General features: G+C 40.6%; 1 protein-coding gene across 1 annotated transcript in view; it reads left to right on the forward strand.

The window, feature by feature from the left end:
• The window catches only part of ANKH (ANKH inorganic pyrophosphate transport regulator), a 117,737-nt gene extending 108,197 nt beyond the window's left edge, over positions 1–9,540 (forward strand). The window contains exons 9-12 of the mRNA XM_081322969.1: positions 1,473–1,602; positions 3,676–3,799; positions 5,819–5,918; positions 6,567–9,540. Of these exons, the coding sequence (XP_081179095.1) occupies positions 1,473–1,602; positions 3,676–3,799; positions 5,819–5,918; positions 6,567–6,683 (471 nt within the window). The 3' untranslated portion in view covers positions 6,684–9,540. The remainder of the gene's footprint in view (positions 1–1,472; positions 1,603–3,675; positions 3,800–5,818; positions 5,919–6,566) is intronic.
• Positions 9,541–12,557: the final 3,017 nt, after the last annotated feature.

Consider the following 12,557-nt stretch of genomic DNA (forward strand, 5'->3'; position numbering starts at 1 on the left):
AACAAAAGTGCGTATAGTCAAGGCTATGGTCTTCCCAGTTGCAATGTATGGCAGTGAAAGTTGGACCATAAGAAAGGCTGAGCGCCAAAGAATTGAGGCCTTTGAACTGTGGTGCTGGAGAAGACTCCTGCGAGTCCCTTGGACTGCAAGGCGATCAAACCGGTCAGTCCTAGAGGAGATCAACCCTGACTGCTCTTTAGAAGGCCAGATCCTGAAGCTAAAACTCAAATACTTTGGCCACCTAATGAGAAGGAAGGACTCACTGGAGAAGAGCCTCATTGTTGTGACTCAGGGCCAGCCTGTGGGTCCGACAGCCGGCTCTGATGTATCGGATGACTCTGAGGGGGAGGAGGGAAACGAACCGGCTGATGATGGTTTGGAGGAGGGAAACGAACCGGCTGATGATGGTTTGGAGGCTTTGCAGAGTCCTCAGCCGGGGACCTCTTCTCAGCTGCGTGAGCCCGAGAGTGCGGAGGAAGATGACCCACAGCTGGCCCTGTTCAAGGACGCCCGACGCAGGAGGCAGTCAAGCAGGAACAAACAAAGAAAGGCTGCAGGACTCCTCGGGAGGAGGCACAGGGAGACCACGCCCTGAGCTCTCTATAAAAGGAGTGTTTGGGGAGGGGCTGGTTGCTGAAAGCAACTTTTCCGCTTGAGAAGACAAGCTCTAGTGTTTTTGTTAGCTGCGTAATTAAATCTTGGCAGAAGCCTTTTAGCCTTGGACGCTTTCCAGTCTCTTCTTTTTGAATAGGGGTTGCGAGAAGAGGGCTGGTTCAGAACACTCATGCTGGGAAAGATGGAGGGCAAGAGAAGAAGGGGACGACGGAGAATGAGGTGGCTGGATGGAGTCATTGAAGCAGTAGGCGTGAGCTTAAATGGACTCCAGAATATGGTAGAGGACAGGAAGGCCTGGAGGAATGTTGTCCATAGGGTCGCGATGGGTCGGACACGACTTCGCAGCTAACAACAACAAAAGAAGGGTTTTTGTTTTTTTGATTAAATATGCAAACCTCTCAGTTGTGGTTGAAAATGAGTGACTGAAGGCATTAAAATAAAGGAAGCTTAGCAGCATATTGACTAAGAGAGAAATATAACAAGGAAATGTTAATCTGGCTTTAAAAGTATATTTTCACTCCATTTTTACAGAGAAATTTAGGTCAGCAGGCAAAATGGAATTGCTTTGGAAATCTTGAAAGGGAAGTTAAACCTGGAATTTTTCATGCAGGTAGAAATGTTGACAATATGGAGCAAGAATTATCATTTTAAATAAAATATTAATTTCATTTTAAATAAAATAGTAGGCTTGTAAGTCTAATGACTGGTAACCTCCAGTGATCCTAGCAGTCACTAAACATCCTGTAAGTTGGAAGTGTTTTGAAAGCTGAAGTTCTATATTATGAAAACCAAGGGGCACATTTAGCTAATTAAGAGATGATATCTAATCATGAAGTATTATTTTCTGGCTTTTCCAGCTCTGCTTTGTGATGTTTTGGACACCTAATGTGTCTGAGAAGATCTTGGTCGACATCATTGGCGTTGATTTTGCTTTTGCAGAGCTGTGCGTCATTCCTCTTCGCATCTTCTCCTTCTTTCCCGTACCAGGTATGTAGAAAACAGAAGAAATGAATGGCACAAAATGTTTACATTAACCCAGCGCTTTTTAGGCTTTGCATAACAATCCATCCAAAGGCAACACTTGTAGAAATACAGCTCACAGTTGGAACAGTCAACCTTTATATGACTTGTCCAGAGCTTCCATTTAAAGAATGTGTCAATCGATTCTGGATAAAGAAAAGCTCTTCACACACAGAAAAACCACACATCCAAACAAGGCTAATCTTGGGGCAATATTGAATTTGCTACGTGAATTTGCTATTTTAGAGAAAGTTATTATGGCAAAAATGCTATGGGCACAAATTCTTGCAGTTTTCTTGGCAACATTTGCAGAAGTGTCTTACATCATCTTTCTAGGCCTGAGTTGGTGATTGACCCAGTCACCCAGCTAGCTTCCATGCTTAAGGCAAGACTAAAACTCATGACCTCTTGCCTTGTAGTCCATATTTGACCATATTGAATATTAAATGCAAATATTGATAAAATAAAAATATGTTTAGTCAGAAGGGAACTAAAATAAAACAAAAATAAGCATACTAAGATTTTCAAACATATCGAGAGCCCACGTTTTAAAATCACAGTTTCAGCTAAAGTGAAATGAAGTGAAGTCTTTACCTGGAATATTAAAAAAAAAAAACCATAACAAGGCTATCTCTGAAGAGAATGTTTCACAAGTAGCTCACCAAGAAAGTCCTTTCCTTGTTTCCCAGTTGTTTGGTTGTACTTGGGAAGGATACTTACAGTAGAGAACCTCTAGAAGGAACTTCTGCTATTGGCTAATGGCTAAGTTTTTGAAGATTAAAACTAGCATTTTAATCTGGGAGTGAACAGAGAATGGGAATCATGGCAGAATAAAACATTACATAATGGAACTGCCCCACCCCAGTTATTGCTCTGGCATTCAAAAGAGCCTTGGTGGAGTTGTGGGCTAATGCCTCCTTAAGTAACACCAGCTGCCTGCAATTAGTGCAGGTTCGCATCCCACCAGGCTCAAGGTTGACTCAGCCTTCCATCCTTCCGAGGTAGGTAAAATGAGGACCCAGATTGTTGGGGGCAATTAAGCTGACTTTGTAATAATGCCGCTTGGGGTGTGTGTGAAAGCCCTAATAAGCAGGCATATACATAGAATGAAGGCTACTGCTAAGCTTGTAAGCCGCCATGAGTCTTCGGAGAAGGGCGGGATATAAATGGAATTAAAATTTAAAAAAAATAAATTCAACCATGTATACTTTCTTCTGTATTAACAACAATCAGGATAATTCCAACTACTTTAAATTAAAACAGGGGTCTTCAGATTTGGCCCTTTTATGACTTGGACTTCAACTCTCAGAATTCCTCAGCCAGGCATTCTGGCTGAGGAATTCTGGGAGTTGAGGTCCACAAGTCATAAAAGGGCCAAGTTTGAAGATCCCTGAAGTAAACTATGAGGCAATACAGATTAATTCAAGATAAAATGAAGATCCTGAGTCTGAGCAAGTCTGTATTCATGTCAGAGGCACCTACAAAGCTAATCAAAGGGTTTGTCTGGATTGAAAGGATTTGCCGGTGACAACACCGTTGCCCAAGGGATGCCCGATTGCCAAAAATAATGCAGTCTTCAGGCAGGTTTCTTTCACGTTCCCCCAGTCTGAGCAGGACTCCAAGTTTGGAGTCAGTTGTGTTAATGCTGCATCTTTTAGGTTGAAGAAGGTAGATCAGACCTTTACTAGAAATGTGCTATTTTGAGAGAGCAACAAACTATATCACAAGGAGCTTACAGTTTAATAGTGTGTTAGCCAAAGGATTTTTTTATTGGAAAATCCTATTTTTTAAGCAATAGAGTAAATCAGATTTTGCTACTCAGAGTGTGTCGTAACTCTAGCTATTTACTTCTGTGTTTGTAGCTTCTTTAATCATGAATAATGCTCATTTTCTTACGTAGTTCAGAACTTCATCTAGTACCTGAGAAAGAAAGGCAACCATTTTTTTTTCCTGGAGGGAACTAGAATTGTCTCTTAGACATATTGAGCATGTATCCGAGGTTTTGCTACCAGTAATTGTTCTTTCCATGTTCTTCTTTAGTCACAGTGAGAGCACATTTGACAGGATGGTTGATGACATTGAAAAAGACTTTTGTCCTAGCTCCTAGCTCAGTGCTGCGCATCATTGTTCTCATCACCAGTTTGATTGTGCTGCCTTATTTAGGGTAAGTTATGGTCTGTTAGCCTTTTGTATTTTTGTCAATGATGCCATGACTTCTGTAACACAAAGCTACAAGCTATCCATTGCATTAAAACACAATATTCTCCATCCACATCTAATTGTTACTTGGCTAGGTCACAGTTCAACTGCACACAGAATTGCATAAAGAGAGGCAAGAATGCTATCAGCTCAACAATTAAACCTATAGTGATAGCTTTTCATGTTAAATGCTTTGTGTATGTGTGTGTGTGTGTGTGTGTGTGTGTGATAACTTAAATCAGGGTTTGCTTCAACTGTTTGCTGGAGCACACAGCCCTTTTGTGAGCATGGGTTACCTTTCTGTTTTTCTCAATTTCTTTCATTAATGCAGAGACTGCTCTGCATTTCTCCTGAAGCAGAGCCAGTATTTTTAAAGGGGATGGAGCTTTGTAAAGCCATAAGGAAAATTCCAAAGAATTGCAAATAATTGGAAGTAGTTCAGTCTAGATGCATGCCAAACAGCCTTGGTTTGGAGATAGGATTTCCGCTGCGGAAAGAAGCAGGCAGGCAGGGCGCGGAGGAATGGAGACCTGCCGACGTTTGGGGAGGTTTGGGGAGGTGCGCGCGCACCTCCCCAAACCTCCCCAAAGTTCGGCAGGTCTCGGACGGCGGTGGCTTGGGAGAGGTGCGCGCGATCCCGGAAGCACCAAAGCCTCGGCCGCGCACAAGTCCTCGGTAAGTTTTTTTGTTGACTGGAGTATAAGCCGAAGTGGAATTTTTCAGCCCAAAAAGTGGGCTGAAAAATTCGGCTTATACTCAAGTATATACGGTATATGTTCAGTTTTCAAATCACAACTCATGTACAGAAATAATGATATCATGGAGGGGCAGGGATCTTCCTGCCCGGAGGAGAACATATACGTATTTCAGAATTGTAAGAGTTTACATAGTTCCCTTTTTTTCTGTCAGGAAAACTGTTATGGCAAGATGTTGGAAGATGACTCTAAAACCTAGATTTTGTGATTAGGTTGTGTGGCAGGCTAGATATCAGACACACATACAAGGTGACAACGACTGCTCTTTTACACTGCTCATCTACCTGGCAGTGGAGAGTAATGAGTAATCAGTACCACAGGAATATACAGACATTAGTCTATTTATGAATTTTCGAGTTTCAAACTTTCACCAATATGAACAATCTTGTCTGCAACTTCAAATTAGAAGGTCCCAGAAGTTGGAAGAAGGTTAATTTACAGCACATCACATACCTACTTTTGTTAGACTTGCAAATAAAATGGATTTTTCTTCGAATGTAACCTGTTCATACCTAGAGCACTGCCTGTAGTTCTGTTATTGCTTATGAGAATAGCACATGGCCTTTTTTGGGGTTACTTAGTCCTGCGTTGTATGACACATGCTTTGGCCATACAATTCTTGTTTCAGTGTTTCAAGTTCTTGATTTTTCTCTAATACCCTACTCTTCTCTATAACATCCCCATCCCTTAGACCAGGTGTAGGCAACCTTGGCTCTTTTATGACTCTGGACTTCAACTCCCAGAATTCCTGAGCCAGCCATGCTGAGGGGAAAGGGAGAGGTTTCCAAGCTGAGCCATGCTGGCTCAGGAATTCTGGGAGTTGAAGTCCAGAGTCATAAAAGAGCCAAGGTTGCCTACCCCTGCCTTAGACTATCTGTACTACCTGACATCAGTTTGGCCTCCTTCTCTCTGAGAGGCCCTTCCCACTTGTGGCCTCTCCCATCATGAAGATATGGTTCCCAAACTTCATTTTTCCTCACAACCAGGACAATCATTCTGCATCTTATTGAGCTAGTAGTAATCAAACTTTAACATTGCAGTCAATAACTGGACCAGGGAAATTTTTTTGGAAGTGATATCGAGGCAATTGTTTTTAGTCTGTAACATTATATAGAAAGAACATTGTTTAAAGTATCAGTGTAACCAAGCTTTCATCATTCTAGTAATATTGTTAAAATATAGTGATTAAGAATGAAAAAATTGAATGTATCTCTTTCTGATATTCTTAGGGTCCATGGAGCTACTCTAGGTGTAGGATCACTTCTAGCTGGCTTTGTAGGAGAATCAACTATGGTTGCAATAGCAGCTTGTTACGTCTATCAAAAACAGGTAAGACATTCTCTCAGAAAAAAACAGATCTCTTGCTTATCTGCTTGTACCTTCGGCCTACAGCAGGGGTCTTCAAACTTGGCCCTTTTATGACTTGTGGACTTTTAACTCCCAGAATTCCTCAGCCAGGCATGCTGGCTGAGGAATTCTGGGACTCAAGTCCACAAGTCATAAAAGGGCCAAGTTTGAAGACCCCTGGCCTACAGTAATGGTGATGATTTCTGAAGACCAGAAATGCTCACTTGAACTGAAGACTGTTTATTATAGGCATGTTACTAAATTTATTGCTGTGTGCCATAGAGCAGCGGCCCCCAAACTTTTGGGCACCTCCGCAGACTGGAGGGGTTTCGCATGCTGTCTGAATTCCGTGGTTGGGGCTTCGCTTGTTTGCACGGCCCATTTATTGTGGAATGAAATGCCCTTGTAGTTGAGGCTGACTTCTTCTTAAATGGTAATATTAAGAAGGAGATTAAAATCTCTTTAGAGTTTAATTATTTGTCATTTACTTTTAACACTTTATAATTTTATGTGTTACATGTGTGTTTATCTAAGCCATCCAGGCAGGCAGGGAAGCAAGCAAGCAAGCAAGCAACTTGCCTGCAGGCCATCTTCTACAAAACTGGTGTTTTTTCCCCCCCCCCAACCTAGAAAAAGAAGAGGAATGATAATGAGACTGCTACAGAAGGTGAAGACTCAGCAATGACTGACATGCCTCCAACAGATGAAGTGACGGACATCGTAGAAATGAGAGAAGACAATGAATAATAAATGAAAACTCTGCAGGGAAAACTGGAAGTTTACTTCTTCTCTCACACTTTACTTTTCATAATGAGGCCTTGCTTCTGAAGGTTTCAGATAATGAATTCATAGCATACCAAGTATGCTGGCATGGAGGAGGAACTTAAAGGAACAGTCTCTATTTTTCTTCTTCCCCTTCCCCTGATTCTTTTTTTCTCATTTCATGCAATCGCAAAAGACATGGCGGCTATTCAGTAGAGGAAGCCTATGTTCTTGGGACCTTATCCTTCCTTGGTCAACCAAAGTCTCTCTGTTGATTCATGGATTGTGTTGCCGTCCTGCATCATCTTCTTCCTTGCTCCATTTCTTTTTTTATTATTGTTAATGAAATATAAAAATACACATGGGATTTGTGGGGGGAGGGGAACATTAGCTTTATTTTGCTTGCTGAAACATGACCTTACTCTTTTGATCTGTATCATGGTAGATCCCTGAGATTGGCTTTCTTAATATTCAGTGTAATATATTGTGTACTGCTAAGACTACCAAACAAGATCCTGAGTCAAAAAAAGAATTAGAGATGAAATATCTTAAAAGAGACTTTTGATAAATACAGAATAAGACTAAATACAGGGTAACACTTCTGTTTAAGATTAATTGTTATCTATGATACAAAAGAGAGTTTTCCCTTTGGTAGTCAACTGTGAACCATCTGTATTACACTAATCTTGTAACTGTTTTCTAAAAACAATTGTGGACCTTTAAATCAGAAGCTTTATTACAATATTGGTGTCTTACCTAAAACTTTATATTTGATAGTGTTGTTCTCATATTTGATGCTATGCAGGATTATGTGGTTGAGATGAGGGACAAGCATTTGTTAACAGGGGTCTTTCTGAAAAGAAATGTGGCCACACACACACACACACACCCCAATAATTAAACCAAAGTAGTAATCTCTTGTGGGGTAGGGGAAAAATAAGGCTATCTGTACAAACTGCTCTATGTGCTAACTTGTACAACGAACATAATAATATATCTTTTTCCTTTAGAAAACTTTGGATAAGACTATATTACTTTAGGAGGAAGTTGCCAAAATGGAATGGTGTTAAATAAATCAAAGCCTACATTGGGAAAATGGTCCAAACAGAAATCTTGCAGTGCTGTGGAAAGAGGGTCTCTGTCAGTGGAATTAAGTCTTTCATTTGTCACTCATTAACCTGATGGGACTTACTTACGCTTTGGTGACTTGGATGTGCTATAGAGCTTCTCCTTGGCCAGGCCGTTGGCTCTCAGGGGTTGCCAGTTACGTAGTTAACAAGGGTTACTGTAGTCCAAGTGCAGCTTTAACCATGGACAACACCAGCTTCCAGCTATTGACGTGGAAAGTGAAATTGATGCCCATATTTGCTCAGGAACTTCCTGTTCTTGTCATGCAGCTGTGCACTATTAAGGGAGCTAAGTGGAGCCCTCAGTGCCCATGATTAATTTGGCAACTTCACATGACATCTTAACACAAGACAAAACATACTGAAACATTTCAAGGTTTCTTTAGACAAATTATATTTTTCTATAAGCTTTACAACAGTGAAATGATTTTATTTAATTTTGCACAAAGCTGTTTTCTAGATTTTGGAAGTGGATAGTTTTGATCAGAAGACATCTTTAAAGATAATATGTCAATCCTATATCAATATATGTGTGTATATACATACTGAATGTGTATAAATATATATATATACATACATATATATATATATTGTACATTATATGTAATTTATTTTAGGTTGCAATGTCTTTTTTTTCCAAAGCTCAGTAAAAAGAAAAAAAAATGCAAAACAGCTTGTTTGCGTGGTGAAATTCAACATTAAAGATGTATATTATTTTTGGTAAATTATCTAATTGTCAAGCCCAAGGAACCAAGAATGATGGGAATTACTCCAGATCAGTTTCTTTATTGCAGCTCACCTAAAGACAGGAATTTGCTAGATTAAAGCATCAGTCTGCAAAACTATTAGTTATACCCTGTGAAAGATTAGGGAGAGTCCTCTCTTACTCTATTCCTATAGGCCAGGGGTGTCAAACCGCCGGCCCCTGGGCCAGTTGCATCATGCAGAGGCTGCACCCACCCCAGCTCCAGCAATGCAAAAAAAGTTGTGATATGTCATGACACGTCATGTGATGCAGCGAGTTTTACACGCATGTTATATAGACCAAAGATTCCACACTTTGGTCTATATAGCTCTCTGCATGTGTGCATAGCCTAATTTGCGCAAGTGGCTGGCTGGTGCATGCAGATAGGAACACACAGCTCAACTAGCACAAGTTGAGCTGCATGCACCTACGCCTGCATGCCAGCCCACCACTCATGCAAGTCAAGCTGCACGTGAATATTTGCATGCAGGCTGATTTACCACTCACGCAAGTCAAGCTGCACATGTGTGCATTGGCTTGATGCTCAATGCAAAGGTTGGGGACCGCTCCTGTACTACCTTCCACCACACTATCTTTGCAAATCAGTGCTGAGTTCTGCACCCTGGGGAAATACTGTAACAGTAAGACAAAGTGGTAAATAAATTCAGTTTAAGATCAGCTTCTGAAACTTCAGAGCTAAATCTTTTCTCAAAAAATATTAGCCAAGCCACCAGTGCCAAGCCAAAAGCAAGAAAAATACATGGAGAGACTATTTGTTATAATCATGAATGCCAGAAGCCCAGGGAGTCCTGGGTGATAAACCAATCTCTATTGAATGTGCTCTCAACTGAAATGGTTCGGTGATTAATAACAGCCCCCAGCGAAATAAAAATTTTCAGATCTGTTCAACAATAGGTTCTTTGTTAGGAATGCGTGAGTTTATTTTGTTAATATATTCTGTCTTACATTATTGGTATCTGTCCCACCTGTGAATATATGTGGAGTATTTACGGACACCCAAAATGTTTTCATCTTTCTGCATTATGACTATTGGAACTTAAATGAGGGAAACATTCCTAAGACAGGTTCCCTGCAGACATGGATTTACTATTTAGCTAGATGTTTTGTTTTATTTAGTATATAAACTGTATCGGACCAAATCGACAGGCTCTAAGTCAGGGGTGTCAAACTCGCAACGTCACGTGATGTGACATATCGCAACTTTTTTTCCATTGCCGGCAATGGGGTGGGTGCGGTTTCAGCATGATGCATCCGGCCTGCGGGCCAGCAATTTGACACCCCTGCTTTAAGTGGTTCACAGTAATCTCCAAACTGCACTAACAAAAGCAATTATTAATAGAGTTAATAAAAATACAGTTAGTCTTCGACTTACGACTACATTTCAGGCCAAAATGTCTGTTGTTGAGTGAGACATTTGTTCAGTAGGGTTTGCCCCATTTTATGACCTTTCTTGTCAGTTGTTAAGTGAGTCACTGCAGTTGATAAGTTAGTAACACGGTTGTTAAATGAATCTGGCTTTCCCATTGATTTTGCTGGTCAAAAAGTTGCAAAAGGTGATCATATGATCCCAGGACACAGCAACGGTCATAAGTATGAACCAGTTGCCAAACATCTGGATTTTGATCACAGGATCGTGGGGATCTTCCAAGGGTCGTAAGTGTTAAAAATTGTCGTAAGTCACTTTTGAACAGTCACTAAATGAACTGTTATAAGTCAAGGACTACCTGTATTACATAGTTAAAAAAATGACCCCTCCATACCAGATCATAGAAAAGAAGGAAAAAAGGATCTTGACTGCCTTTCTAAAGGGGCCAAGATTATCTCTGCACACAGCACAGTTCTGTAAATGATGCAGGGAGCAGAGTAATCTTTCGAAAACGTGCCACTACTACACCAGAGCACAGTGTATTTGTTAGAAATTAGTCTTAAAGTACAGGTAGTCCTCAACCTATGACCACAATGGAGCCCAGAAATTCTGTTGTTAACGTGAGATAGTTGTTTAGAGAGTTTTGCCCCGTTTTATGACCTTGCCACAGTTGTTAAATGAATCACTGCAGTTTTTAAGTTAGTAACACGGTTGTTAAGTGAATCTGGCTTCCCCATTGACTTTGCTTGTCAGAAGATCGCAAAACGGGATCTTATGACCCCAGGACAGAACAACCGTCATAAATATGAGTCAGTTGCCAAGCATCTGAAATTTGATCACTTGACCATGGGGATCCCCCGACAGTCGTAGGCGTGAAAAACGGTCATGTCTCACTTTTTTCAGTGCTGCTGTAACTTCAAATGGTCACTAAATGAACTGTTGTAAGTCAAGGACTATCTGTAGCTTGGAGCAGCAGTTAGAAACCAGGACACTGAGTTCTAGTCCTGCCTCAGGCATGAAAGCCACCTGGGTGTGACCATGGACCAATCAGCCCAAATCAACCCAACTCATCTCAAAGTGTTGTTGCTGTGGAGAAATAGGAAGAGGGAGGGATATAAGGTATATTGCCCCCCTTCAGTTACTTACAAAAATAAAGATGGGATTAATAAATAAATGTGGAATGACCATGATTGCACAAACTTCTGAGCCATGGTTATTTCATGGCTTATTGGATTAACCCAACTTCCTGTGTTTGTGCTGTGCACAGAATTATACACTATTCATACTGATTGAGTGGTCTGAATTTGCACAAAGCCCTGATCCACAAATTAACTAACTATGGTCCAGCCTAGCAATATGTACAACCTGAGAATCTCCAAGGAATTATTCATGATATTAAGCAGAGACACACATTTGGCCACCATTTTGAATAATATGACTTTTCCTAGTTCTGGCTGAAGAACATTATGCAGCCGTGGTGGAATGCAGTATTGCAGGCTAATTCAGTTCATTGCCAGGAGTTTGATCCTCACCTGCTGGAGGCAGACTCAGCCTTCCATCCTTCTGAGGGCAGTAAAATGAGGACCCAGATTGTTGGGCGCAATATGCTGACTCTAAACCATTGAGAGAGAAATGTAAAGCAGTATATAAGTCTAAGTGCTACTGCTATTGCTATGGACTATTTTAAAGCTGTTTCTGAAGATGGGACTTAGTTTCTCCACATGCTTCAAGAACAGGCATTTACTTTTAGTTAGTTGAGGTTGCCCTCAGTCTCGTATCTGTCTCCCACCATGTTTCAGTGGCTAGGAAATGGAGATGCTGACATCAGCAGAACTCTTGGAGAAGCATTACTAAAAGAATAGGCATTCTAAAGTAGATCTCAAAGCCTTTTGACAAAGACTCTTTGTAATGCTGCAAAAGAATGTTTGCCTCCGAGTAGAATAAATGTCTTCAAACTTCCATTATTAAAGCTAGAAATGTTGAAAAACCTCTAAATAATAAACCAGCTTCTACGTGTAGCAAATGTACCTCCAGGTGCTTGTCAACCTGACATTTTGTTTTATTGGTTGAATAGTTATAATAAATATTTTAAGCGCTGCACTAAAGGGGTGGTGGGGTGGTAGTAAGGTTTCCTTTTTCACTTTCAAAATCTCTAGACAGAAGAGCTGTTTCAGGATGGTTAATAAAATGGTGCTTATGCTTCAGCTAAAATACAAACATTGTATTTTAATTTAACTGCAATTCTCCTGGGTTATATCTGCCAGACGTGATTCACGTGCTCACAATTCAGCTGTCATTGATCATTGCTGTAACTGCAGTTTTGAGATTTTTACTGCATTGTTTGAAGCCGCCCTCTGGGGTTTGCACAAACCAAACTCTAGGCTAAGATCAGCCTTGGGTGCAACATCCTTACTTTAAAAGCTCCTATTTCAGGATTGTAAAGTGTGATTTAAAAAACAGTTAAAAGAAAATGGAGGACGAATCTGGAGGCTTAGGTGCAGTCCTACAGGGTCAGCTCCTGAATTTCAAATGCTTAATTTTTAAAAAAAAATATCTTGGGAGATTTCAGAGTAGGTACTATGTAATCTGGAATCTAAATT

This window comes from Vipera berus (assembly GCF_964194415.1).
Source record: "Vipera berus genome assembly, chromosome: 3".
Classification (NCBI taxonomy): domain Eukaryota; kingdom Metazoa; phylum Chordata; class Lepidosauria; order Squamata; family Viperidae; genus Vipera; species Vipera berus.